The sequence below is a fragment of the Psittacula echo genome (genome assembly GCF_963264785.1).
Source record: "Psittacula echo genome assembly, chromosome: Z".
Lineage (NCBI taxonomy): Eukaryota > Metazoa > Chordata > Aves > Psittaciformes > Psittacidae > Psittacula > Psittacula echo.
In genome coordinates this window covers 32,626,449-32,653,931 of record NC_137742.1, presented here as the reverse complement: position 1 = coordinate 32,653,931, position 27,483 = coordinate 32,626,449, and the positions used below count along the sequence as shown (strand labels likewise).

The following is a 27,483-nucleotide window of genomic DNA, read 5'->3' as shown; positions in this document are numbered from 1 at the left end:
TTTATATTATTTAATTTCTGTTACTTTTCAGGTATGTTAAATTTGGACAATGCGTGCAATATGATAGCAGTTGATGTCTAGCTCTAAGAACACCTTAAAAGGCAAATTTTGTTGTGTTATTCTTACCAGATGCTAGAGCATCAATTCCCAGTTGACTTCTTATTCTGGAAATTGCATCCACTTTGATTCCCTTCTTGCAACATGAGTAGTCTAGTGATGTAATGAACTTCATTAACAATGCGAGTTCCTGTGATTTGGAAGGTGCTGTTGATTACAAAAAAAGATCCAGGGTGTGACAGATGCTTGATTATTGTAGAAAAGGAGTACTGTGAAATGTATTGAAAAAGTGCTATGATATACTGTACCCTGAATCTTTTGGTATATGCCACTAGCCTGAAATAAATTCTGTTTTCTTTCCCCTTACCCTTTTGTCTTTTAAAATTATTTTGCCTTAATTGTGAATACATAGAGAAAAACAAAGAAACAAACAAAACAACAGAAAATCTCTGCCGCCTTCTTGCTAACTCTGTTTTTCTCTTTTTCTTATCTGTTCCACAGGCTCTGAAAATCATCTGAAATTTCAGACTGGACAGACTTGCAGTGGCTTTTAAGCCAGTGAGAACAAGGCTGCCAAAGCATGCTGGTGCCAAGCTGTCGGATGATGCACGTAGTCAGGCCAGTGGTGGTGCTCCTGTGCTTGCTACTCTATGCTGACGCAGAAAGTAAGCTTATTATTCATTTGTGCTTGGGTACTGGACATGAAGAACAGTTTCGTTTTCAGCTGCTGGTTACTAAGGGTCTCAAAATGATTCTCCTTTTGAGTCATTCTTAAAACACTGTGAGGTCCTATCTAAATCATGGCTAATATTTGAAAAGCATTATTTATGGAACTCCTTTACTATTTTTTCTTAATGTTCCTTTTCTTAATGGTTCCTACTCAGATAGTAGAGAACATTACCACAAAATTATGTAGTCAAAAGAAAGACCAACCTTGATTACCAGACATTGGTCAAATCCCTTAAAGACATCTGTCATTCTTTGAATATTTCTTTCTTAAATCTGGTGTAAAAAAAAAAAAAAAAAAAAAAAGGACACCACCCCCAATTAATATCCAGTCTAATTAAAATTCCATACCCTTTGCAACTGCTACAACAGCTGTTCTAATGTATTGTTTCCGACAGCTGTCGCAGAGTACAGTATCCAAACAAACCAGGCAGAACTGACAACTTACTGAAATGCCTAAATGTGTGACAACTGAGTGAGGAAAGGCACCTATGTTTACTTGTACTGAAGGGAAACTTGGGTTCTAGTCAATTAGTTTACCTATTAATGGGAAGATAATATCTTCTTTTTGATTAGGAAATCATTAGGCCTGCCTTGTTTACATGTGTTCCTTTTCCCAGCTGTCCTGTGGCTTCTTGCAGAAGTAATGTTCAAAAGAGGAAAGTCATTTACTTTCTACCTGTTGACTTGAAGTTTATTACAAGCCGGCTTCTGCTATAAGCTCTTAACATTCACTTGACTGAGGGATATTTTCCTATTGAATCCTCTGTGCAGGTGCATCACCAATCAATAATTTTGTTCCAGCTCTGACTTTTATAGAAGACTTTTGTGTTTTTTCACACATTTGTGCAGAATGAAGGAACAGTTGAATTAAGTAGGAATGTACAAGAATAAAAACAGTGTCAATAAGGTTGAATAAATCAGTTCTCCGTAAATGCATATTGAAGAATTCCTTATTGAAGAATTCCACATACCACCTGCACTCCGGGTATACTAAATTACAGTGATAAAAGACATACCAAATTCTTCCACTTCCATGTGTAGTAAGACTTTGTTCTTTTCACTGTAGCTCTAAGAAAGAGAAGTAAATAGAAAAGAAAAAAAAAAAAAAAAAGACAAAACCTACATGTTTGTTGAGTACCAACAGCTGAGATTCTCTGGCCCCTTTCCAGATAGATAATGACCAGCTGGGATGATTGTGTCTAAGGTGAAGCCAAGGACATTTTAACACTTTAGCCAGCAAATAATTGATTGGGAAGTGGGCCCACATGTTGGATGTTTCTGCAGTTGTAGTATTCCACGTGTTTTAAGAGTAAATACTATGTTTAGGAAACAGATTTTTAGACTCTGGTACACCTTTTCTGATTCGGATAATGGAATGTCCAACGTCCTGTGGGTGAGTAGGGAATGATTTTTTGGTTTTGGTAACCTCAGTCAGGTATCAATTTGTAAAAAAGATGGTCAAACCTCAGAATCCTCATAAGAGAAAGTTAAAATATCTGTAATCGTGTAACATTAAACAGAAAGTCTCCTCTTTCATAATTCCTCTCTGTGGGGAATGAGGGTAGTTTTTTTGAAGGTTAGAATGTAGATGATTACTTCAAAATTGGCTGGTGTCCCAGTACTGTTTTTAAACTGCTGTAGTCAACTTATGGCTCTTTTTTTATTTCAAATAACATGAAACAAACCAGAAATCAGCTATTAGCTGTTGCTGGCTAGGGCTAGGCGGACTCTGTAGTGTTTCCAAAATCTGTGGAGTGTCACATGCAGAATAAAGTTTGTAAGATGCACAAAGGTCATCTTTTTGTGGGGGTTACACTCAGTGGAACCAACCTGGACAGTAAGGTGCAATCTTAAAAGAAACTAAGAAAAAGTAAAGAAAAATATGTTAATAGTGGATAAGTAGTGTTTTCACATTACTTACTGGGTTCTTTATGATCATATTCTTCACAGGACTAGTAAGCTCCAGGACTAGTAGACTCAAGTCACCTCACTGGAGAGCAATGAAAAGTCTCTTCACAATAACAGATTAATTACTTTTATTTCCTGTTTCTTTTAGACACTGATTTATACCATACTGTCAAGTGATTGTTGATAGTTTTGTGTGGTTATATTAATAGTTAATATATCAGGAGTGCTGTTAATATAAGTTGGAAACACTGCCCTTTCAATACCACTAGTCATCTCTCCCAAATGCACAAATCAGCTGAGTTTTGTGCTGTTCCTACTCTCATAAACTAATCCTTTAGGATTTTGTGTATTTGTCTTTGTAGTTCTTAAGTATTACTATGCACAGTTACAAGAACAGAGGGTAGCCAAACAGAGATATGTTAGATTATCTTCTTGGTGGGATTTATAATGTTGCAGTATAGCATATGGTTATTACTTAGTATCTATTGCATCTTGTTGTTATTAGCCAATAAGATAAAGAAAATGACACTTTAAAAATACTTATAAAAATATAAGAAGATTAAAAAAAATTGGAAAAATTCAGTTAAGAAAAACTAGAGAAGTACTGCTAGAATTTTTGAACTCAGGTATAATGGAATAATAATTTTATTAACTATTTTTTTGTTTAAAAGAAATAAAATGCCTTCAGACAAACTCATTTCTTCTATGTACTAGCCAAGATTTTAGATCAGAGTCTCTATTAAGACATTCCAGAATAGAGAATAAAACGCTAAGAAGTGATAGACTAGGTGTCACTGGTTTTACCGTTTCTGTATTTTCTTAAGGAGAGAGCTGAACTAGACAGAAGTGCAGTTTTTCACATGATCATTTTAAAATACTATAGACTTCTTTAGAATTTTGAAAGCTCCATTTTTGTTGGTCTTTACCATTGTTGTGCTGTAAAGAGCTTTTGCCATGTGGGTAATAGTGCTGTGAAATGCAGGAAGGGAGTGAACTCTTACATGTACCCGCTGAATATGAAACTATTGCTTTAAATAGTCAGACTTTTATCTAATCTGGCTAGCTCTTATTTTATGAGAAAAGGCTTGACGTTACCTTTGTTTTCTGCTTATTATTAATAAAAGGTGTGACTGAGAAATTGTATGAATTTCCACAATTTTGTATAAACTAACATAATCCTTTCTTACAAGATGAACTTTACAATTGAAACTGATTTTTCAGCTTCATACACCCTTTCCTGCATTCCTCTTCTTTCCAAGGATTTCTAGAAAGAACTGGATTTAATAGGGGAGAGAAAAATCTAATGCAAGTTTTTGTTCACTTACACTGCCTTGGTTTTATTTTCAGCTAAATGTTTGTGGTACACCTAGCTTATGATAGCTAGATGTCAATGCAGTGTCTCCTGTATTGTAGTCAGATTTGATGCTATCATTCCTTTTGCAATATAGTGCTGAAAAATTTAACTGTATTTCTCTATCTCTTAAGCTATGAGATTAAAGAGAGATTTTGATTGTACAACCAGCTAAAATGCACAGGGTTTAAAGTTGCATAAACACTTGTATATACAAAAGGTACACATTACACTGTATGAACTGTGTGCCGTATATGTATTTATATGGCTCCACATAATATTGCATTAATGCTGTGAGTAAATAAATTTTTTTTTTGCTTTACCAATCTAAAAGAGGATCTCTTTGCGAGTCACAATAGTGTTTTACTCTTGTTTTGAAGATATGGTAAATTTCCAAAGACATAGTTATTTTATGGGGTCAGAAATCACACAGGATAAGCGAACCTTCTGAGTGCAGAGACACAGAAAGATGTGTCTTCTTGCATGGTTAGCTTTTCTCCTGGAATTCTTGAGGACTTCAAGAGAAGTTCCTGCTGTGCTGGAGTTGGTCTGCCATCCATTCTTGCAGAACTTGTATAGCTCTTTGTCAAAGGGTCTCAGACCCTACTGTTGTCCAGGGTTCTTATCGAACTACTTCTCACAAGCAGTTGCCAGGACTGTTACTTCCTTTAGTGTGGAGAGGACAAAGAAGGTGAGACAAAGGGGACAAAAGTTTTGTCCTTCCCCCCCCCCCTTTTTTTTTTTCTCTGTAACTATGGAAAGACTATGCTTTCCTTTTTTTTTTTTTTTTTTTTTTAATTTTTTTTTTGTTTTATCATTTTTTGTTGCTAGCACAAAGGTACCACTGAAGAGAAGATATATTCTGACATTGCCACTGCTTTGTATTCTTTCCAGAGTAATTGCAAATGGGTAAGGAATTCATACTTTTCAGTCTCACTGTGAAATCCCTATGAATGGGATCCAAGCAGCAAACCCACTTCATGTATTTGAAGACGTTCCCAATGGTAGTCCTTAGTACTTCTTTTCTGTTTGCATACTACCTTCACAGCTGAGGGAGGTAATAAGACATCTTTGTTTTTCCCCATGATGGTGAAAGACCCCAAACTGAAATGTGATAAACTCTCCCATGGCCACCTCTCAAAAGGGATACAGGATTCAAACAACAAAAAAATCATTCCCTGGTGGAATGGATGAGTTCATCATGCCCGTTATGTGTGTGACCAAGATTTCATTCCTGCTGTTAGTCATGAAAGTAAGCTTATGCTTGGTGGAGCAAAGTAAACAAAATTGAAAGGTGGCAAAATTACCTTTGCTCTTTTCTCTTTTACTGTTAGTAAAACGAAGTGTTACTTTTAAGTGTAAGAAGTGGAAAAATCTCAGTGAATATGATTTTTTTTCTTTTACTTGCCTCAATTTATGTTTGGGCTTTGTAGCTTCTATGTGCACTGTGAGAGGATGTTGCAGAATTCACTGCATGTTTGCTTACAAACATTCTTGTTTGTAGAAGAACAATCTACTAGTTCACAGTGTTTATCGTTGGCTGCCTTATTCACAATGGTGTAGATGACAACAGTGTTAAGGCAATTCTTTACATCTACTGACAAATTAGTAGTATCACAGTTGGCCATAAACTCTTAAAGTAACAGATTGTTTTCAAATTCTAGAATACAGTATTATAACTTTCTGATCTCTTTAATGATAAGGTGTCAAGTTAATCACTGAGCTCAAAGAAATATATAAAATATAAAATGCTTTTAAAATGGTTCTTCCTGGTCTTTCCTGGTATGCTAGTTTTTGAAATTTAAGAGTATAATTTATATTAATAAAATCAGATAATTTTCTGCAGATATTCTGCACCCAACTTTTTAGTAATCAAATAGATTGTCAGAGCACACATCCTGTTCCTTCTCTACCCTGAGAAAGTCCTGGTCACTAGCTTTTCCAAATTCTCTGCTGCATTTCTGTAGTTTTGTCTGTTTAATTCTTTTACTTCATACTTGGTTACACAGCTCCTGTTCTGAGAATTTTCTTTTACTGCTTCTTTTCATATGCTGTTTTAGAAGAGAAGCCACAATTGTTCTTCATTCTGTAGAAGTGGATGCAGCTGATTAAGAAAGGCAAGCAGAAATACTAACCATAACTGATATATATTGCTTCCCTTTTCACAATTGTTTGAACAAGAATAATGCTTAGTTCACTCTCTGGCTCCTGATGCATATGTGTCAGCATCATACTGTCTGACAGAAAAGTCTTCACGATTTTCTCTAGATCACAGTGAGGAAGTGCTAAAACTTAGTGCTGACAGGACAGTGATTACTTTTAACAAATCTTGGGGTCATTGAGACAAATTCTTGTTTAAATAGGATTTACGACAGTAGTTTAGTATTAGTGAAATCAAACATAAGGTGGCTATTTTTCCTCTTTTTTTTTGCTTTTTTTCCATTTGCTTTCTTCATTTTGGTTTTTTAAGGAACACCTGTTTTTCTCCCTGCTAATCCCATTCTTCTTCTTCAATTTTTTTATGTTCTTCAACAAGCTGAAACACATTCATGCAGTCCACATTGAAATTTTTAAGTACTTGTCTGCAACACTAAACTAATTTAAATAGATCTTCCAAAGTAATTATCTTACAGAAAGTAATTATCTTATAGGTAGTCTTGCATCTAGGCAAACATAGTTTACACTAAACCCCCCTCTCTATTCCAGAATATCTTCATAAACACCATATGTAGGCAAGCCCAACATGGAAATGATTTACTTTTTTATATGTATGCCTTTGGTAACTAGGACAATTTTCTGTCATAATGGATATAAACTCCAACATCTTTAAGGAGACTATTTCAGTTATTGCTTTCAGCTATGGACAGCAGCAAGAACTGTAAATTCCAAAGATAAATTCTGTTCTTTATTGGGAATTTTTCAATATCACCCATCTTAACATTTTAGTACTGAGAGCATCGATTTTGTGTAAAATATAGCCCTTTGTTTGCATTGCTGTTTCTTTTAATAATGGTGACATATGCAGGAGAGTTTTGGTATGGGAAAAAAAAAAGACAAGCTTCCAATTTTGTTTTATATTCTTTTTTAAGGAATTTTTATATGTTCTCTACAGTTCAAATTGAGGACATTTTCCAATTGATTTTATGAAAATGGGTATATAGTATTGCAACAGTAATTTTATATTGCACTTGTTAAATATATTAAAATGTATCAAGTAAATCACCCATCAGTTCTCAAAAATTTTAGTCCTAATGAGACAGCTAGCTATGCCAAAATATTCTAGATGTATTCATTTTGCTCTGCAGCAAAGTGAAGGCTCTGAAATATATATAATACTTGAGATGGAGAATCAGAGGAAGTCAAAACACTATGTGGTCATTCCAAACATGCTGACTTCGTCACAGAAACTACAGTTAATATGGATGTCTGCATAAGCCAGTATTTATCCAACCCTTATTTTTCAAGTCTTTACATTAAAACAAATATGAATGATTTAATTCTAAGATTAGCTATAGTTACCGCTATATCTTTTTAACTTGCTTTAAATTATCAAGTTTTAAGGCAAAATTGAGAGCTGCTTGAGGAATATAGTAGTCCAGTGCACATATTTTTTAATGTGTTTGGATTATCTCTGTCCATAGCAAAACATCTCAAAATTTAATATGAACAAAAGATCTGTGAGTATTCTGTAAAGTGTAGATTCAGAATTATAATTTACTAAGGCTTTGAACTACAGAGTAAACTGAAGAACAACTTCAGAATGGTTCCCCTGGACATTTTTGTAAATTTATCTCTGCAACATTGAAGATCACTTCTGTGTCTGTTCCACAGCTGTTGTTGATTCAGGTCTCTGCTTCCCAAAAGCAGAGCACTGAATAGAGCTGAGTTGCAAGCCTTTAAACCCTGACAACATATCCTGTGACTGAGTGTAAGGGCATTGAAGTTTCCCCAAGTATGAAAGTCATACTTCTTCTTGATTTTCTGGAGCATGTAAATAAAACCAGAGTCAGGAAATCGAGTCTCCAGTTTTTTCAAACACCAAGAAATGTCAATAAGCTGCATTTTAATGGCCTGAGTTGGACAAAACCACATTATTTAGATTAATGTCAACTGTTAACAGAAAGTGTTTCTGAAGAAACTTCAGTACGAGTAACTACCTTCCTGTGTGCAGTTCCCTGCAGCATCAGTAATGACCACTGGCGGATAAAGCTGTGTGGGTAACTAATATTCCCTTGTCAGAACTGGCAGGAAATTCCAGTGTGGGTTATTTTTTTTTTCCCAATAAATTTTTGACAACAGCTTCAGCAAATTATGAAAATCTGGAACTATATAAGAAGATCCCCATTCACGTTTGTTTCCACCCTATCTTTCAGGAGACCACCTCCCCCAAAAATTGTATAGGATCCTTCTGTCTTATATAGTATCTGGCTGAAGTTATATTTATTCAGAATAGTTACCTGAGTATTTTTTTATTATTTAATATTTTTAGTTTTAATAATACACATATTTTTTAATGCTGTTTTTTTGGGGGATGGTGCAAACTAAATTAATTTTGACTACTTCCTTCTTCTAAAGTTAGCAGTGTCAAGAGTAAAATTGCATCTTGATTTGAATTACTGTAGAACAGGTTGGGTACAGATTGTTTCTGTGCTTTTAACTGAGCTATACAAGACTAATGCATATGTTATGAGGAAAAGGAGTGCAGATTTATAATATCTGTTGATGAATGAAGAGTTCGTGTTGTGTATTTGAACGGTATATATTGATAAAAGACAGTTCAAATTTTAAATTACTCATGCATGTTGAATGCAAATGTTAACTTCAGTTTAGAAGAAATTCTGGGGCATGACTGTAAACAGCACTTTAGACATGCTCTTCTTGGACAGAATAATAGCACATAACAGAATTTCACAATACATATCACACCCTCAAACTCCTTGCTAAAAAGAAATCTAGAGATCATTTTCTCATTAAGGATGTTATTCAGGAAGAGGAATATAAAATTTATTCTGTTGGGATATAAATTCTACAAGTAAATTTGCCATGAAACTTAGCTGGATAGAGGTTTTGTTCTAGTTTGTTCTTAAGAAGCCAATCTTTAAATTGCTATGTATTTTTCAAGCTCTGTGTGCGTTCCAGTTTAGCAGCATATGGATGAAAGGGAGGCTTCACTACTGTTGATTTTCTTTTGGCACATGCAGTAGTGGAGAAGGAATAAACAACAAGGGAAGGTGATACTAAATTTATTTTGGCTGTGAGAGTTAATTACATATGGATGTTTCCAGGAGAGTTTCACCTGGGTAATTTTGTTTTCCTCTAGGAATTTCACATATGCTTTAGAAAAATCTATGAAATAACTGCTGAGAGCATTGGCAGGTCATGTCTGGATTGGAGAGAGAAACAGTCATATTGTCTGGTGTTCTAGTGAAACAGCACAGATTTCAGCAGCAACAATTGAAGGTCAAAGAGCTGAAAATGGAAAATACGATTCAGAATAGAGAGTAGTATCTTTAAATGTAATGATTTTAAAAATAAAACTTTTTTGTGAAAAGATTCCTTCTGATCGTTCAAGTCAGTAGGGTCTAACATTATCTTTTGATTAAAAAGCAAGGATAGAATTCATGTGTGTAGAAAGGCAAATAAACCCTACTTATATGGGCCATTATATGGGCAATGCAAACCTAGTCTTGTTTTCTTGTTCTAAAAACTGTGTTGAGAAGCTGGAGGAAGTGCAAGGAAGAGAAAAACATATTTTCAGGACTGGGAAAATTATCATTTTTGGTGATGAGTTGTTTGTTTATAAAGAAGAGTACTGAAGGTTTATTTCAGCTCATGTATACATATAATGATTGATTTGGTGAAGATAGTGATTGCAGTAGTGTATTTTGCTTAATGAATTTGAGGAGAATTTGACAATATAGTAGCTAATTCTCAACAATTACATTGCAACTATTGAAACAGGGTGCTTAAATGGCAGTTTGCTACTATGTATCCGAATAGTCTAGGGTTAATATTTAATGCATTTCATAAACACTAAACAAGATTTTAGATTCAGTACAAAAATTACAAGGAGAATCTATTTTCTCTTTTAATGTAAAAGAACTAGTTTTAAATTTATGAATAATTCCACCTGAGGAAATAAAGGAAAGGAGATTATTGGATATGGTATAAACCTTAGTGCACCTACATCTTGCATGCTAGAATGCAGTCTGATATACATATCTCAAAAAAACACAATTGAGTTAGGTTAGGTGCAGACAATGGCAGCTAAAGCGGTCCATAGGATGGAACAGCTGCCACATGAGAAGAGGCTGAAAAGGCTGAGACTTCTCCGTTTTCTAGAAGAGGTAGCAGAGGCAGGTGTGGGGATTATGTCCCAGGGGTGCAAAATTATGGAGGTAGAAGATACAGTGGAAGCAGAACCAATATCCACCCACCCCATACAAATGAAACTGTGGTGTCGAGGTATTTAGAAGAAGGTTGATTAGAAGTAGGTAAAAGATGGAATTTGCTGCATGTTTTTTGGGAACAGACAGTATCTGTAATTTCAAAGAACAACTTCAAAAATTCTTGTACAGAACATCTGTAAATTAGTACTAAAAGAGCAAGCAAGAATGCTGGCTTAAATGTCCTTAGGAGTGTGGAGTGAATGCATGAATATATGAACTGAATGGACCTTCAAAAAGTTACGAGGCTAATGTGCCAAGGTAGCACCTTCTCTTGACCCTGGCTGGAGACATGCTAGCAGGCTGCACTGACCTAGTGTGACCCAATCAGGCATTCGATGTGGTCCTGCATTCAGAAATACATATATTCTCAAACAAGCATTGTTCACCAAGATTTATTCACCACGGCACCCTTTCCAGAAAAGCTGAGTTGGAGGGTCTTGTATCACAGTGTTGATATCGTTGAAACCTAGGAAATGAAATGAAAAATGATAGCAAACATTTAAGAAAATGCATTTTATAATTTTGGAAAATTACAATATTACATTTACAGATGGCAGAGCTCATACGTATGTCAGCTGTGTGGCAATGTGTGTATATGTCGCTGTGGGGCAGGGGAATCAAGGATAAGAGTTATTTTACAAGATGCCTTATGATGCTTTGCAGTTTGCAGGCAAACTACATTACTGGAAAATCCTGGTCACCTTTTTAAAAAAAAAAAAAAAAATCTTTCATCTTCAGACACACTGTTCATATGAAGAAGTATAACATGTCCACTGACCTTTTTCAGTATCTGTGGTCTGATGAAAGTGACTTAAAGGTTGTAGCATCTAAAGATGTATGCATTATAAAAAAATAGAGGTAAATTGGAACTTGGAAAGATGCACCATCTCTAGGAAGATGATGTTGTATCTACTCTTAAGTCCAGCTTTTCAGATCAAGTGGATAAGGATTTCCTAAAAAAAAAAAAAAAAGAAAAAAAAAAAAATGCATGCAGTTCCTTTTAAAATTAAACGTCTCATAATGAATTAATTTAAATTCCTTGTCCTGGGTTCAGCAGTAGCAGTCAGTTTTTCTCCTTCTTAGTAGCTGTTGCAGCGCTGTGGTTTTGACTTTCGGCCTGGGAAAATATTGATAAAGCCGATGTTTTCAGTTGCTGGTCAGAATGTTTATCCTGACCAAGGACTTTGTGAGTCTCATGCTCTGCCAGGGAGGAGGAGAAGCCGGGAGGAAGCAGGGACAGGACACCTGACCCAAACTAGCCAAAGAGGTATTCCATACCATAGCACGTCATGCCCGGGGACGTAGAACAGAGAGTCCCCGGAAGGGCTGGATCACTGCAGGGTGGGGGTGAGGTACCGGTTGGTGAGCGGTTGTATTCTCTTCCTTGTTATTTCTCTTATCATTATTACTATTAGTGGTAGCAGTAGTGATTTGTGTTATACCTTAGTTATTAAACTGTTCTTATCTCAACCCGTGGGAGCTGCATTCTTTTGATTCTCCTCCCCGTCCCTCCAGAAGCGGGGGGAAGAAAGGTGGGGGGGGAAGTGGACTTCGTGGTTCTGATTTACAGCCTGGGCTTAAACCATGACAGTTCTTTTTGGCGCCCAACGTGGGGCTCGAAGGGTTGAGATAACGACAGATCTGACCAAGGCACAATGCTGATTTATTGGCTCTCAAAGTTGTTTCTCTTGATGTCACAGTTTCAGTATGCTGCAGCTTACTTAGAGCCGGTATTTGCTGTGTTAGTGTTTATCAAGTGTGGGCCTTGGGCTAAGGTTCTTGTTTCATTGTACTTCATGGTAATGGCTTGTAATACGGGGGGGCTCCGGCAGCAGGGCGGGATGGACGAGGCCGTGGACTTGTACCTGCCCGTCCCGCTGCTCTTCACCGTCCTGGCCCTCGCCCTCGCGGCCGTCTTTGTGAGGCTGCGGGGAGCTGAGGGGGAGCGGCCCCAGGAGCCGGCGGCGGCCGAGGCGGCCCGGGAGAGTGGCCCCGGGGACCAAGCGGCGGCGGGAGTGGGGCCGGAGGCCGGGAAGGAGGCGGCTGCCGAGCAGCGGGAGGAGGCGGCAGAGGAGCCGAGCCCCACAGCCGAGCCCAGCCCCGCGGCGGCCGAGAGCATCCCCCAGCAGCCGTCTGCTGAGCCCTGTGAGCCTGAGCCCCAGGAGGATGCAGGAGACCCCGCAGCATTTCCCAGCAAGGCAGAGGAGGAAGATCTGGACTCAGAAAAAGAGAAGCTGGTGGTGAGGGAGCCTTCAAGCACAGCAGCTACAGCCCCAGTGACAAGTACAGCAGCAGCATTTGAGAGTTTTGAAGGTTTTGAATGGCCTTTGGGTACCCTTGGGACCTGCCTGCTGATTGTGATGGGGATCACCATGTTGGCACACACACAGAGTGTGTTCTACCCACAACCATTTTGTCTGATCCCGAGAGTTAAGCAGAGTCAGGTTTGGGTCTTGTCTGGGTTTAGACAATACAGGGGGACCGAGAGGTTTTCCCCAAGGCTGGACAGTCATGAGTGTTACGGTGTGTGGGACAGTATGGGCGAGTATCTAATCCACTGGGCCCCTCCAGTGCTTTGGAAGCATCGGAGATGGAAGGCAGCTGTGTGGAGTCCCCAACGACAAGTTGCAGAGACTGCTACAGGGGAGGGTGAATTATTTTGAGTCTGATGGGCCCATGGCACTTCAGGCCATCAGGGCAGAGATGCAACATAGAGATGGACTCATGATCGAGGGGTGGACTTTGCAATGGGCCTCTCCTGCTCTGAAAGACTGTTACAAGAGATGGAGCCCACCATCATGGGCTGAATGAACTCAGCAGCTTTATAGGGATTGGTCCATGCACTAAGATAAGAGTGCACTGAGATGAAAGTGATTGTATATTGAAAATGTGGGATCTGAGCATGACGTGAATGGTATGGAATAAGGGGTGGATACTGTCCTGGGTTCAGCAGTAGCAGTCAGTTTTTCTCCTTCTTAGTAGCTGTTGCAGCGCTGTGGTTTTGACTTTCGGCCTGGGAAAATATTGATAAAGCCGATGTTTTCAGTTGCTGGTCAGAATGTTTATCCTGACCAAGGACTTTGTGAGTCTCATGCTCTGCCAGGGAGGAGGAGAAGCCGGGAGGAAGCAGGGACAGGACACCTGACCCAAACTAGCCAAAGAGGTATTCCATACCATAGCACGTCATGCCCGGGGATGTAGAACAGAGAGTCCCCGGAAGGGCTGGATCACTGCAGGGTGGGGGTGAGGTACCGGTTGGTGAGCGGTTGTATTCTCTTCCTTGTTATTTCTCTTATCATTATTACTATTAGTGGTAGCAGTAGTGATTTGTGTTATACCTTAGTTATTAAACTGTTCTTATCTCAACCCGTGGGAGCTGCATTCTTTTGATTCTCCTCCCCGTCCCTCCAGAAGCGGGGGGAAGAAAGGTGGGGGGGGAAGTGGACTGCGTGGTTCTGATTTACAGCCTGGGCTTAAACCACGACATTCCTTTAAAGTAATTTGGCAATGCAGTAATTAAAAATCAATTTATTATTAGAGACATTTATTAAAACTTTAAGTACTGCAGAAATAAAAATTTCTTACGAACCTCAATAAATGCTTTCATTCAGTGTCTACCTAACATACACTAGCTGTTTGAAACAATTGCCTTTTTATGATGCACTTTGGTAAAAAATATTTATCATTTGGCTATTGACTCTTTATATTGCATTCTGACATTTATGAAGTAAGAATTTAATTCATTTCCCATATCAGGAACTGCAGCAGTGTATACTATTTTATTATTGCAGATCTAAAGTCACTAATTCCATTGTTGCAATCTCATAAAATTTGGTCATATCACTTGGGTATGTCTGCTTGCTTCTAATGTCTGAAGTTTTGTTTCACCTTGTAAGTTATAACAAATTACTTTAGAATTTACTGTTACATCAAAAATTAGTCACTTCTTATTATGCTGTTGGAAAGGTATTATTCATAATGCTTTACAAATACTTCCAATCTAGACAGAGACAGAAACTAGAACTATTTCTTTTTAACTTTTATTTCCACTCATTCCCCCCCTCACCTTTGTTAACAAGATTCTCTTAGATTAATGATTTGCATTCTACTTAGCGGCTCAGTGTTGGTTTTTACTCATGGATTAGAGACTTCCAAAAATAGTACAGTGAAATGAAGTGCTTTGGAGACTCATAAATAGTGGATAACATGAGTATATTAAAAATAGCTTTTAGATGTGCATGAAAAATATGTGGGATTTTCCCATGGCAGAAAGTCTTCAGAAATTTTTTCTCAGCTTTACACTATCTGACAGAAGCTCAGGACCTGCACAGAGCAGGAGCTCATTTGGTGTCTTGAGAAAAAAAGCTGAGTATCTGTGACAATTAGTGATTGATCTCAGTTTAAATTACTTATAGGTTATGTATAGACAGTTAAATGACAACTAAGGTCTGCATTAACCTGATCCTTGGATCTTTCTAGAATTTTTTATGTATCAACTGTAGGATGGGAAAAACACCAAAACCAAACCCAACATTTCTTCGCTTACTTCTCATAGCTATAGAACTTATAGGTATTGCTAAAAACTAATAAATGCACTTCCAGTGCTAGTTCAGTTTTCTGCCTTTTTTTTTTTTTTTTTTCCTCTGAATAAATGTGAATATGTGAATGGAAGCTAGAGAGGATTTTTAACCAAGCTTGACCAAGGATTTGCTTATCTGATTTTGAAGTACAAAAGTTGAAATATGTGGACAAAATCTGTGGACTTTATTCATATGAAAATATTAGATCTTCCTTGCCAAAGTATTCTCAGGTTACGAACTGCAGCAATACGCCTTGATTTGTTTCCCTTTATAGTAGCAAGACAAATCCACCTTTTGTCTGGAATGCACCAAATCTTCTTTTCTCTTCAGATATGTAGATCAGTAATTCTGTATTGTTATTTACTTTTTTGGTGATGAACAGAATGTAAAACTGCACCTGCAAATCATCAGAACTGTTCTGCTTGAGCTGTAGATATCTTAAACCAGAAAGGTGTGTTATCTCTTCTTCATAAATCAATCTCAAGAATTATGTTAGTTACATATTTGACTGTTAGTTACACTTAGAGAAGGGTCTGTGCCGAGACTTCCTTTTCTGAATGGGTTTCAAAAGTGTCATCCTCGTACCCTATCTGAAGCTAACTTTCAAGAGGTAGATTAATAATCCTTACTTGTAGTTCTTTACCTTAACCAGTATATTTGGAACTTACAGGTAAATTTTAATAGCATTCAGATTTTGGATTGTGGAGAGGGAAGTTACTAAGGAAGGCAAGCACTCCTTGCTGTTTGGGGTAATACTGCTGGGAAAATGCAGGGCAGGTAATGCACAGTGTCAAAGAAAGCTATGCAGAGTGGTAATACAGACACTGAGATCTCAGTGGCGTCCAAATGACTGATAATTTTAGAAGGCTACTGTAATTTGCTTCAAAGAACTGGTTCAGAAAAATGAAAAGGTTAACATTTTATTCCATATGGTGAGTCATTTATACTGAAATGCTTTGAGATTGAAGTTTTAGAAAAGATCTTCAGTCCCAGCTCTATGAAAGTACTTCAGTGGTGTTGATTTCTGAATACAACACTACTGTTTTATTGAAGATAAATAAATTATGCTATTACTTTTATTCTGGAATGTAAGTTATGTTCCTTTAAATACATTTCCTTTTTCTTTAGAATGCAGACGTGGTCCAGAAAAGATAATTCATATAGTGGTTATTTGAAGGCGGATTCAGAGATACCCATTTAACTGTAAACAGTATTTTAGGATAATTTAAATCTTACCACTGCATCATACTCCAAATATAAAAGCCTTTAAAAAAGTGTACAAGATTTCTCTGATAATTAGTATGTTTTCCTTTTTCTGCCAGAATACCCAAAGTTACACAAATGCAATAGAGTCTGTGGTCTAAAAATAGTGTTGATGCTCCAGTCTTTTTTTTCGTCACAGACTAAGAACTCAGCTCCAAGTTCTGACTGTCCTTTTGGGCAACAGGTGTACTGTCCTTACATGTCTACTATTGAGTGATTTTACTTCTTGCAGTCTGTGATCCAGCTTCATTCAGGGAAAGCTCAGGTGTTTTCTGAATGGAGATGGAGGCCAGCAAGGAATCATAGAATCATAGAATCATAGAAGAGTTAGGGTTGGAAAGGACCTTAAGATCATCTAGTTCCAACCCCCAAGCCGTGGGCAGGGACACTTCACACTAAACCATGTCACCCAAGGCTTTGTCCAGATTGATCTTGAACACTGCCAGGGATGGAGCATTCACAGTTTCCACAGGCAACCCATTCCAGTGCCTCACCACCCTTACAGTAAAGAACTTCCTCGTTATATCCAATCCAAATTTCCCCTGTTTAAGTTTTAACCCATTACCCCTTGTCCTGTCACTACAGTCCCTGATGAAAAGTCCCTCGCCAGCATCCTTATAGGCCCCATTCAGATACTGGAAGGCTGCTAGGAGGTCTTCACACAGCCTTCTGTTCTCCAGGCTGAACAGCCCCAACTTTCTCAGCCTGTCTTCATATGACAGGTGCTCCAGTCCCCTGATCATCCTTGTGGCCCTCCTCTGGACTTGTTCCAACAGTTCCATGTCCTTTTTATGCTGAGGACACCAGAACTGTACACAATACTCCAAGTGGGGTCTCATGAGAGCAAAGTAGAGGGGCAGGATCACCTCCTTCATCCTGCTGGTCATGCTCCTTTTGATGCAGCCCAGGATACGGTTGGCTTTCTGAGCTGTGAGCGCATACTGAGACTGGCTCATGTTCATTTTCTCATTGACCAGCACCGCCAAGTCCTTCTCTGCAGGGCTGCTCTGCATCTCTTCTCTGCTCAACCTGTAGCTGTGCCTGGGATTGCACCAACGCAGATGTAGGACCTTGCACTTGGCCTTGTTGAGCTTTGTAAGGTTGGCATCAGGCCACCTCACAAGCGTGTCGAGGTCTCTCTGGATGGCATCCCTTCCCTCCAGTGTGCAAACTGAACCACATCGCTTGGTGTCATCGGCAAACTTGCTGAGGGCGCACTCAATCCCACTGTCCATGTCACCAACAAAGATGTTGAACAAGACCGGTCCCAACACTGATCCCTGAGGGACACCATTCGTTACCAGTCTTCAGCCGGACATTGAGCCATTGACCACAACTCTTTGTGTGCGGCCATCCAGCCAGTTTTTTATCCACTGAATGGTCCACCCATCAAATTGATGTCTCTCCAGTTTAGAGAGAAGGATGTTGTGCAGGACAGTATCAAATGCTTTGCTCAAGTCCAGGTAGATGACGTCAACTGCTCTACGTCTGTCCATCAGTTCCGTAGCCCCATCATAGAAGGCCACCAAATTGGTCTTTTTTAAGGCAGGATTTCCCCTTAGTGAAGCCATGCTGGCTGTCACCAAGCACCTTGTTGTTTTTCATGTGCCTTAGGATGCCTTCCAAAGAATCTGCTCCAAGATTTTGCCAGGCACAGAGGTGAGACTGACTGGTCTGTAGTTCCCTGCATCATCCAGTTTATATCTTCTGCTTTGAGAAGGTATGCCTTTTTTGCTGCGAGGAAGTGCTCTTCTGCTGGCCTGGGTGTACTAGATGAAGATTGCTGTGCACCTGCAAAGCCCAGCCACAGGCGTGCCTGAACTTCATCGCTCACTCCTTGCTCTGTGTTCTGTGGCACCAGAGAGTGACACGTCTTTTCTGCTGTGCTGTGAATGTACTGTGAGACTCACCCTGTTAGTTCAGCAACTCTAATTTCCTGCACCTTGCTTTTATCCTTTCTGCTTCATCTTACACATCCTTTTCTCCCTTCAGCTGCCGTTATCTTTCTAGCTTGTGCACTTCTCTTTTAACATCAGAAATAAACACCAGTTTTCATAAATGTCTATGGAATCTGGTACAGAAATGTGGTCCGTAATGCATCACAAAGTAGAAACAAAGCAGGGGCAGCCATGTGGAAATAATAGACTGAAAAATTAATCAAAGAAACTTCATTTAAGATGCAGAAACTCATTAGAGGTCAGCAAAGTAGCTTTACAGCATAAACATTAAACAGCAGCAGCTTTGCTTTCTTCATCTTCAAATGGACATGCTTTCTCACTTTATTTCTGGGTTTGGATATTTAAAATTGTTTTTACTTGACCAGGCTGTTTGCAGAAAAGGCATGGATACTGTCAGTGGTATCTGTGTTGTATGATCAGACAGGCAGTCAGATAGACAAGACTTATTTTCTGCTGATCTTTCAGTGAAGTGAAAGGGTGAGCTCTCATTAATGACATAAAATGAAGCTAAACTCTGTTTTTTTAATCTGTCAAGACTAGAAAAACTTTTTCAAAGGGCAGTATAATTGTGCACAGGTATTCAATTTTTTTTTTTTTCATATGTTTAAAAAAAAAAAGGAAAGGACATTTCACTTCTGCAAAGAATTCTAAAAATCGTAGTTTTTCTAAAATTTAAATGCTTTCCAACTCACAAGACAATAGAATCCTTTATGGTTTACCGAGTCTGTGTGGTTTGATCTGATTTATTTTCTTTTTTTCTTTTCTTTTTTTTTTTTCCCAGAGGCTGAAGTAGCATAACCTGCACACTTTAAGTACCCTGCAAGAAGAATGTAATTCTTAGGGTCCTATCCTAAAAATTGAAAGTTTGGATAAACCTAATTGGTAGTAGGCTTGCTGTTGTTCATTATCTTTATTAGTCTAAGTAATTAAATCATTAATTGATTGGTGGTGATCCCTTGCTAACAAATGGTAAAGCTCAGTGCTTTCATGCTTGATCCCCTAAGACCTGCCATTTTAATTCTACATGCAACTCTGCATTTGTGATATTAGTGCTGTCTAGAGGCATGAAGTCAATGCACAGTACTGTAGCTCTCCCAGCATGAACAGCACTGGGAGGAGGCTGACTTAACCCATTGATTGTACTTTTAGACAGACTGCTTCTTGACACATGTTGCCTCAGTGAAAAATAAGACAGTACCAAGCTGACTGTACCAGATTAATGCCGGACAATAAACCATATAACAGAGTTCATTGTAGGGATCTGACTTGGTTTTCTGATAATTAATTTGCATTGCTCATGGTTTTGTGTGGGGATTCTTTTGTGGATGTGCATATCAATAAAAGTGGTTTGGGTATGAAATGGTTAATATTTTGCTTTAGTGGTATCAGGCTAGACATAGACCAGTTCATAGTTAGGATTGTAATGGTAAGTCTGCATGCCAAATTCAGACTGAACATGTATTTCTAGTAATTTTCGTCAGCTACTACTGTATCAGGTAGTACTGTATCAGCTGGTACTGATCAAAATACTGTTTAGCCTCATACTGATCAGCTAGAACTGAATCAAAAGAGTGATCTTTTGGAAACTACATCAAGAGAGAGTGGCTACTTTCACAAGCTTATATGACAGAGTTGTCATTTTTTTCTAAGCTAGACATCTAGGATATTAGGAAAAAATTCTTCACAAAAAGAGTCGTCAAGCACTAGAACAGGCTGTCCAGGGAAGCGGTTGAGTCACCATCCTTTGAGGCATTTAAAAGACATCTAGATGTGGCAATTAGGGAAATGGTTTAGTGGTGGACTTGGCAGTGCTAGGTTAATGGTTGGACTCAGTGATCTTAAGGGACTTTTGCAACCTAATTGATTCTATGGTTTTATCCTGGAAAATTTTTAAAAGTAAAGCAGTTCATGAATTTGGAAACTTCTTCGTTAAATTCTAACAACTGAGCCATTAATGTGTGTGTGGATATTCATAATAACTTCTTTTTTGCGTTGTCTTAGGGATTTGTTTGGATATACCTAAGACTAACATTAGACCCTAGGTTCATTAGGAAAGTAAAATTAAAACGGAGAAATTGTTGCATTTGTTTCCTCAAATAACATGTCTTACCAAAACTGCACAAGGTGCTGTTCTGAGGGGCCTGGGCAGACAGAGAGAAAGGCTGACAGGAACCTCATGAAGTTGAAGAAAGAGAAGTGCTAATCCCCACATCTGGAGTGGAACAACCTCTTGCATGCTGAGGGGCTGACCAGCTGAAAAACAGCGTGGCAGAAAAGGCCCAAGGGATCATGGCAGACAAAAAGTTGACCATAAACCAGCAATGTGTCTTTGCAGCAAGAGAGTACAACAGCTTCCTGAGCTGGAGTGATCCTTGTTTTATACTCATGCATCTGGAGTGCTGAGTTCAGTGGTGAGCTCCTCAGCACAAGAGAGACATTGGGCATTATGGAGTGAGTGCAGTGAAGGGGGACCACAGAGGTTTTATGGAAACACATACAAGAGTGGGAGATCTTATGCAATTAAAAAAAAAAAAAAAAAAAAAGAAAAGCTATTTCCTTAACACAGCATGGAATTAGGGAAAAAATTGCAGTTTAATAATAGATCAGATTTCTTTTCAATAAAAAAAAGAAATGATCACAATATTCACAATGGAAAGCAAACCCAAAACTTCAAAGTGCTAATACAACTATATGCAAACATGACAGAGGTAGGAGAGATAGGTGACATACAAAACTACAGCCTGCCCTTCTGAATTCTACACATTCCAGTCTTATGCCATTTATAATAAGGCAAAACTCTTGTGTTTCTTGTATCAATTTCACTTCAAGTGCTTTTCCACATCTGAAAGTCTGTGAGCAAGAAACCTATTATTTATTTTGGCTGAAGGAATGATCCCTTTTCATAAATATACCTTTCAGTTATCTATATAATAAATGTCTTTAAGTGTGTGGGTGAAATCCTGCACAAATGAAATCAGTTGGAAAAATCCTATCCAAATTACATAGTGCAGGAGTTCTGTACTTATACTGTGTGAAACACTCCATCGGAGTTCCAAATGCAGTAAGTAAATCATTGACCCACATGAGTTTGGTACATTTAAAATAAAAGCCATAAAACCTATCTAGATATCAGTTAAAAAAACCCACCCCCCCAATAAAAAGAAATCAAAATTCAGTGAAAAGAAATAGTGTAATTCACAGATACCTTTTTTTTTTCTTGCTTGATATTATTCTAATAGTGGAAAAATGTGTATTTTCTTCTAAATATGTATATGGTTTCCCACTGAATGACAGGAGAAACAAACTTTTTATTTCAAACAACATTAATTTTCAATCCTGAACTGCTTTTCATTAATACTTTCTGCATTATTTTTTTACTTCCATGATTTTCTAAGTAAGTTTTGGACAGAAGAGTAATGATATTTAAAGCTGAGTGTCAAAACCTGATTATTTTAGTCATATACCATTCTGTGATAAAGATTGCTTAAAATGATTTGAAGCAAAGCTGTAAGGTTCTATTATTTATGTTTGAATGTGCCAAGAATTGTGACCAGCAGGTTGAGGGAGGTGGTTCTCGTCCTTTACTCTGCTCCTGTGAGACCATGTCTCATTGTCTGAATGCTCACACAACTGATGCTTCTACTTTTGCCACACTGATAAGTACTAGGTATATTAGTCCTACAACAGATCACAGAATGAAAAGGAAGAAAGCTAGTAGGAATGTGTAATGATACAAGCAGCATTTTCTTCCTGTTTTATGTCGTCTCTTTTACTTCCTTGTGTTTGAGGTACAGTGACTGTAACTTCCTTCAGTTACTCAATTTATTTCTCTTCCTGTTTCTGCCTGTGACATCATTTTGGACCAGTGACAGCAGAGAAACAACATGTGGTGCTTGGAGCTTGGATCTCTTCCCTACACTGATAGAGGCATGCATTCCTTAGTTTTCTGGGTTTTGGAGAACAATCTGGACTGCCATATATTAAGAAAATTTTACAGCTTGTGGGTCAAGCTGCTGTTTCTGTTCCCTTGTTGGACAGACTTCTGTAGATAACCTGGTAATACTACTTTCTCATATAGACGGTGCCAATATGAACAGCAAATTATCATGCAGCAAGCAAAAGTTTTGCCTTTTAGAGACATCTGTATAATAGCACTTTGAACAGAACTATAGTAATGAAAGGTTTAACCTATCCGCATATTAAAAAAACCCCAACAAACCAAAACTTCCACAAAGAGAAATCACAATTTATTCCAAGAGCTTTATTTATTAACACGATAGCTGATTTACTTGACTGACATACCTGTTAGTTTAATTCTCAAACTGTATTTTTTATTTTTTTTCGACTAATCTTAAAATATTTTTTTTTTTTTTTTTTTTGATTATTTGTCCTGTAAGTTCTCTATTTTGATGAAATAGTCTCGGCTTCATGTTTTTTTTTTTATTTTTGGTGAGGTATGTCATAATGCGGAATTTCTGTCAGTTTGTTACATTTGCTGTTACAACTCTACTTTGGGATGATTGTTTTGCTTTGAGATATTAATATGGTTTGTATTCAGAAAATGTGGGGAAAAAAATCAAAAAAACCCCTGATGTCAGCCTCTTTTTTGAGGTTTTCCAACATAAGTTTCTTGCACATCTTCATAGCTTTTTCCAGGAAGCAATGGTCAGAAGCAGCATTCAAGGAGGCAATGATCAGAAGCAGCATTGGGCTAGTTAGTACTGTACGGTCTGCATATGCAAGCCAGGTAGCTGCAAATGGTTGATTGTATTTTGAACAAACTAATTTGTTCTTAGATGAATATGCAGGTCTGCATTGAAGCCAGCCTTCTGTTCCACAGAAATTTTGTCTGAGCACCAAAGCAAATTAGCTGAACAGAACCACATCACACGCAGCTGCTAACTGTGGTTCTTGTTTTCCACTTTACTGTGCTAAACCAAAGGGTTGTAGGGCCAGAACTGCAAATAATGAAGAGATTGGGGTCATTAGGAATTGTTAGTGTACATCCACAGGAATAATTAGGACATTCATTTAAAAGTGTATAAAGGAAGTATTAGCATATGTCTTTACAGGGATTTTCTTTAATTAATGTTTCATTCTTCATTTCTACATTCTTAGTTAAGTTTTTTGGGTTTGCTTTTTTTTTTTTTTTTTTTTTTCCAGCCAAGTATATTTTAAATTTGCAACATAGAAAACACATTCTTTTTTTTTTTTTTTTCCCTTTTTTCCTCCTCCTTCAAAAAATGAGTATTTTGTTCTTGAGATGTGGAAAATTAGTGATGTCCGGAAATTTTAAGGTTTTGATGAAGTCCATGACATTGGAAGTTTGCAGAGTGTTTTTATGACCAGTTTGATGGCTTTCTCATATTCAGGATAGTTTTCTGTATTCATATTATTCTTATTCTATATTCAGGTATTAAAATGTTTTTGGCATAGAAATCATGTATTTTGCTATCATTTTGCTTTAAGTCATGGTTAAAAAAGAAAACCAAACTATCTGTTACAGAAAACTAGTGCATCAGGTTACTAAAATACACTGACCTAACCATTCATATTTATTCAAAAATACTACTTTTGACTTCCTTAACCTCTTTTTGCTATGCTTTATTTTCTTTTAATGTGTTTTTTCTTTTGTTTGAAGAAAAGGAGTGATTTTCTAAAGCATGTTGAGAAGTGTGTGCATAGCTCCCATTGATTTTTACCTGGGACTGGAAGTTTGAAAATCCCATGTAGATTGATCAAGTAACTTGAAATCACTCACAAAGTCAGTGGCTGAACATGAATTAGAATGAGTACCTTGTTTGGTTTTGATGCTCTGGTATCTCAGGGGACGTCTTTCCATGTCATGTAGGTTTTTAAAAGGTAGATTTTTCTTTAAATTAAATCTCAAAAGGAAGTTTATTGAATATTAATATGACAATGCTGACCATTACGCTGTATGATGGTAAAACTTGCCTGTTAAACACTAAGTAAGTCTGTTAGTGCTAAACCATTGACATTTATCTTGAATCAGTTCTTGAACATGACTCTTCTCATACTATTTCTCATACTATTTCTAGTTTATAGCCTACACTTATTTTTGTTTGGGTCATACCAAAAATACTATTTTAATCTTGTTGGATGCAGCCAGTAAGACAATGAAAAAAACTGGAATATGGGGAAAAGGAAAAAAGAAAAAAAGCACTTCTGAGGCAGTTCTGAAGAAAAAAATTAATCAGCACTATTAAAGGATTACTGAAAAGGAGAGTGGCAGCCACCCACCCAGAAGCGTATCTGCCTTAGAAAAAAATTTAATTTAGGTGTTGGTAGCTCTGTGTCATAGTTCCTGATTTTACTGATGTTGTATCTTTCCATTGACCCCTTTCTTCTGAATTGTTTTCACACATTTACTCTTCTGCTGATTCAGATGTACTAAATCGCAAGTGAATTGTTTGTATGGTTCTATTTGAAAGATGCCCATAAGGGTCCTAAGGGATGAACCTTCCACTTGAGGCAGTAAACGGATTATTGTTTTTAAAATGGTAAATTGGTAAGTTGGTTTCCTTTGAGACTTAGCCTTAGTTTATAACCACTTGAGCAGGGCCTTATGCTTGCAACTCTGCTTAGCATTTGAATAAACCTTCTTCTTCCCTTGTGTTTACCCACTAACCCCTTTGTTCTCCTTTCCAAAGTACTTATCAATAGCAATTAGCCTTAATTTTTCTAGACTGGCTTATTGAATCTTTCCTGAAATACAGAATTTCTTTTTCCTACCCCAGTACCCTATCTGTACCTTTCCCATTTGGAGCGCGCTTTTCTTGCTCATCGATAACTGAAATCTGTGTAAGTTCAAAGATGCAGTATTGTCAAAACTAGATTTTTTTATATCAATAGGATTAGTTCTTCCCCAACTCTATGAGGAAAGCATATTCTAAATCTTTCCAGAAATTTCTTTGCCTTTGAAACAGCTGTATTTCATTAGCTTTTTATGATAATTCCATGATTAATTAATATACATATGTATTTTTTGCTGGATATAATAACCACCCTTAGTAGTAGTCTGAGTGCTTTACCTTGTACTTTTTGCAGCTAAGACTTCTCTTACTTCTGTTATTCCAGTAAGATCCAATTCCTTTAATGTGATATTCAAATCCTTCTCTTCAATGGCAACATCTTCGACCATAATGGGAGGCAATCCCTCTTAGCTTTGTATCATAATTTACAGATTTCCTTAGCTAATTCTTGTGAATGATTGCAATTCTTAAAATCTCAGAGCTGATCCTGCAGGAATAATGTTATAAATTCCATATAGTTTTATAGTGGTTTTTTTTTTTCCTTTTTTTTTTTTTTTTCAGATCAGGCCAGGATAGTTTGTCCTGTTTTTTATACTTCTTACAATAATCTCAGTTTGTTTTGATTTTAATCATTAATTTCGCATTTAGTGCGTGCTTTATTGAAGATTACAGACCAGTGGTGTCTCAATACAAATACATTAGTTGCATCTTTTTCCTGATGTCTAAAAAAAAATCAAGTATTTTGTCAATGGTAATAGATTAATTTAGCATAGTCCAATTCTGATGTCTCTGTTGTAATTTATCCTGTTTGCATTTTGCTTTCTTTGTCAATTATTTACTTCAAATCTCAGCAGTAGTCAGCTGTGTTTATATGTATACATACAGCACATAAACAGCATGATAATGACATGATACTTATCCAAACAAAAATTTGGACTGACAATTACATTAAGTAAAATCTTCTATTGATATTCACGTTCTCCTGCCAGTGTTGTGATAATGGCTTTTATTACATTATAGCAAGTCAGGCATTCTTGGTATTGTTGCAAAAGGATATAGTGTAGGAATATCTTTGCCTTTTGTTATCTACATACCTTTGTTAAATATTTTTCTGATACCAGATGTTACAAAGTAAGGCTCTCGGTCAGTAGGGAATTCGTGGCATGGCTTTAAAGAATGTATTTTATCTTAACATGTAATTTCCATCTGAATATAATGTATTGCCTAAATTCATATCTGAGGGGTCCTACTGAATTCACTGGTACTAAAATATGCTTCACGTTAATTGTCTCTTTAAGTGTATCATAGAATTATGCCTCTATCTGATACAACAGCTGGAATCCTGTGAATGATCTCTAGAATTTATTAATTTAGATCTAGTGCATATAAAGATTAGTCTAACCTCTTCGTTTCTTGTAATAGCATACACATGTACTCTGAAGAGATTTTAATGCCTGATTTCAGTCATGACTGGGAAAAAACACCAGCACTGTCCAGATGTAGATAATAATGCTGTTCCAAAAATTGAATATTTATATATGAAAAAAGAAAAGATGGAATACTCTATTTGTTTTTATCTGGATTTTAATTTTGTAGAAATGAAACCAGTTTTAAATTTCACTAAGTTCTACAGTTATGCTTAAGTGCGGTGGGTTAACCTTGGCTGACTGCCAGGTGCCCACCCAGCCGCTTTGTCACTCCCCCTTCTCGGCAGGACAGGAGTAGAAAATAGGGTGAAGAAGCTTGTGGATCGAGTTAAGTTGTAGGGAAATGACTCACTGATTACCCATTACCATCACAAGGAAAACAGGCTTAACTTGGGCAAGATTAATTTGATTTATTGCCAATTTAAAACAGGATAGCATAGTGAGAAAAAAAGACAAAACTAAACCCATTTTTCTTCCACACACCGTTCTTCTTCTGTGGGGTGTCCCTGCCCATGGCAGGGGGGTTGGAACTAGATGATCTTAAGGTCCTTTCCAACCCTAACTATTCTATGATTCTATGATTCTTCCCAGGCTTAACTTCACTCTTTGACAGGTCTACACCCTCCCGTCTAAGAAATGTAGGGGGAGAATGAGGAATGGGGGTTGAAGTAGTTTACAACGCTTTTTCTCTGCCACTCCTTACACTTTTCCCCTTTGCCAGCCTGAGTCCCTCATGGGCTGCATTCCTTCAGGAACAGACTGCTCCAGCCTGGGTTCCCCACAGGCCTCAGTTCCTTTCAGAAAATATGCTCCTGATTGAGCTCTTCTCCCGCTCCTTCCAGAAACCTACTTCTGCATGGGCTCTCCATGGGCCACAGCATCTTTCATGGCAAATGCACCTGCTGCATCATGGGTACCTCCATGGACTGCAGTGTGGGCATCTACTGCATCACAGTCCTCCATTGGCTGCAGGGGCACAGCTGCCTCA

The 27,483-nt window shown here is 37.6% G+C and overlaps 1 protein-coding gene across 1 annotated transcript in view; it reads left to right on the top strand.

Moving 5' to 3' along the window:
- Window positions 1–637: 637 nt before the first annotated feature.
- PTPRD (protein tyrosine phosphatase receptor type D) overlaps window positions 638–27,483 on the top strand; it is a gene marked incomplete at its 5' end in the record, with an annotated part of 294,447 nt that continues 267,601 nt past the window's right edge. The window contains one exon of the mRNA XM_080636500.1: window positions 638–722. Within this exon, the coding sequence (XP_080492626.1) occupies window positions 638–722 (85 nt within the window). The remainder of the gene's footprint in view (window positions 723–27,483) is intronic.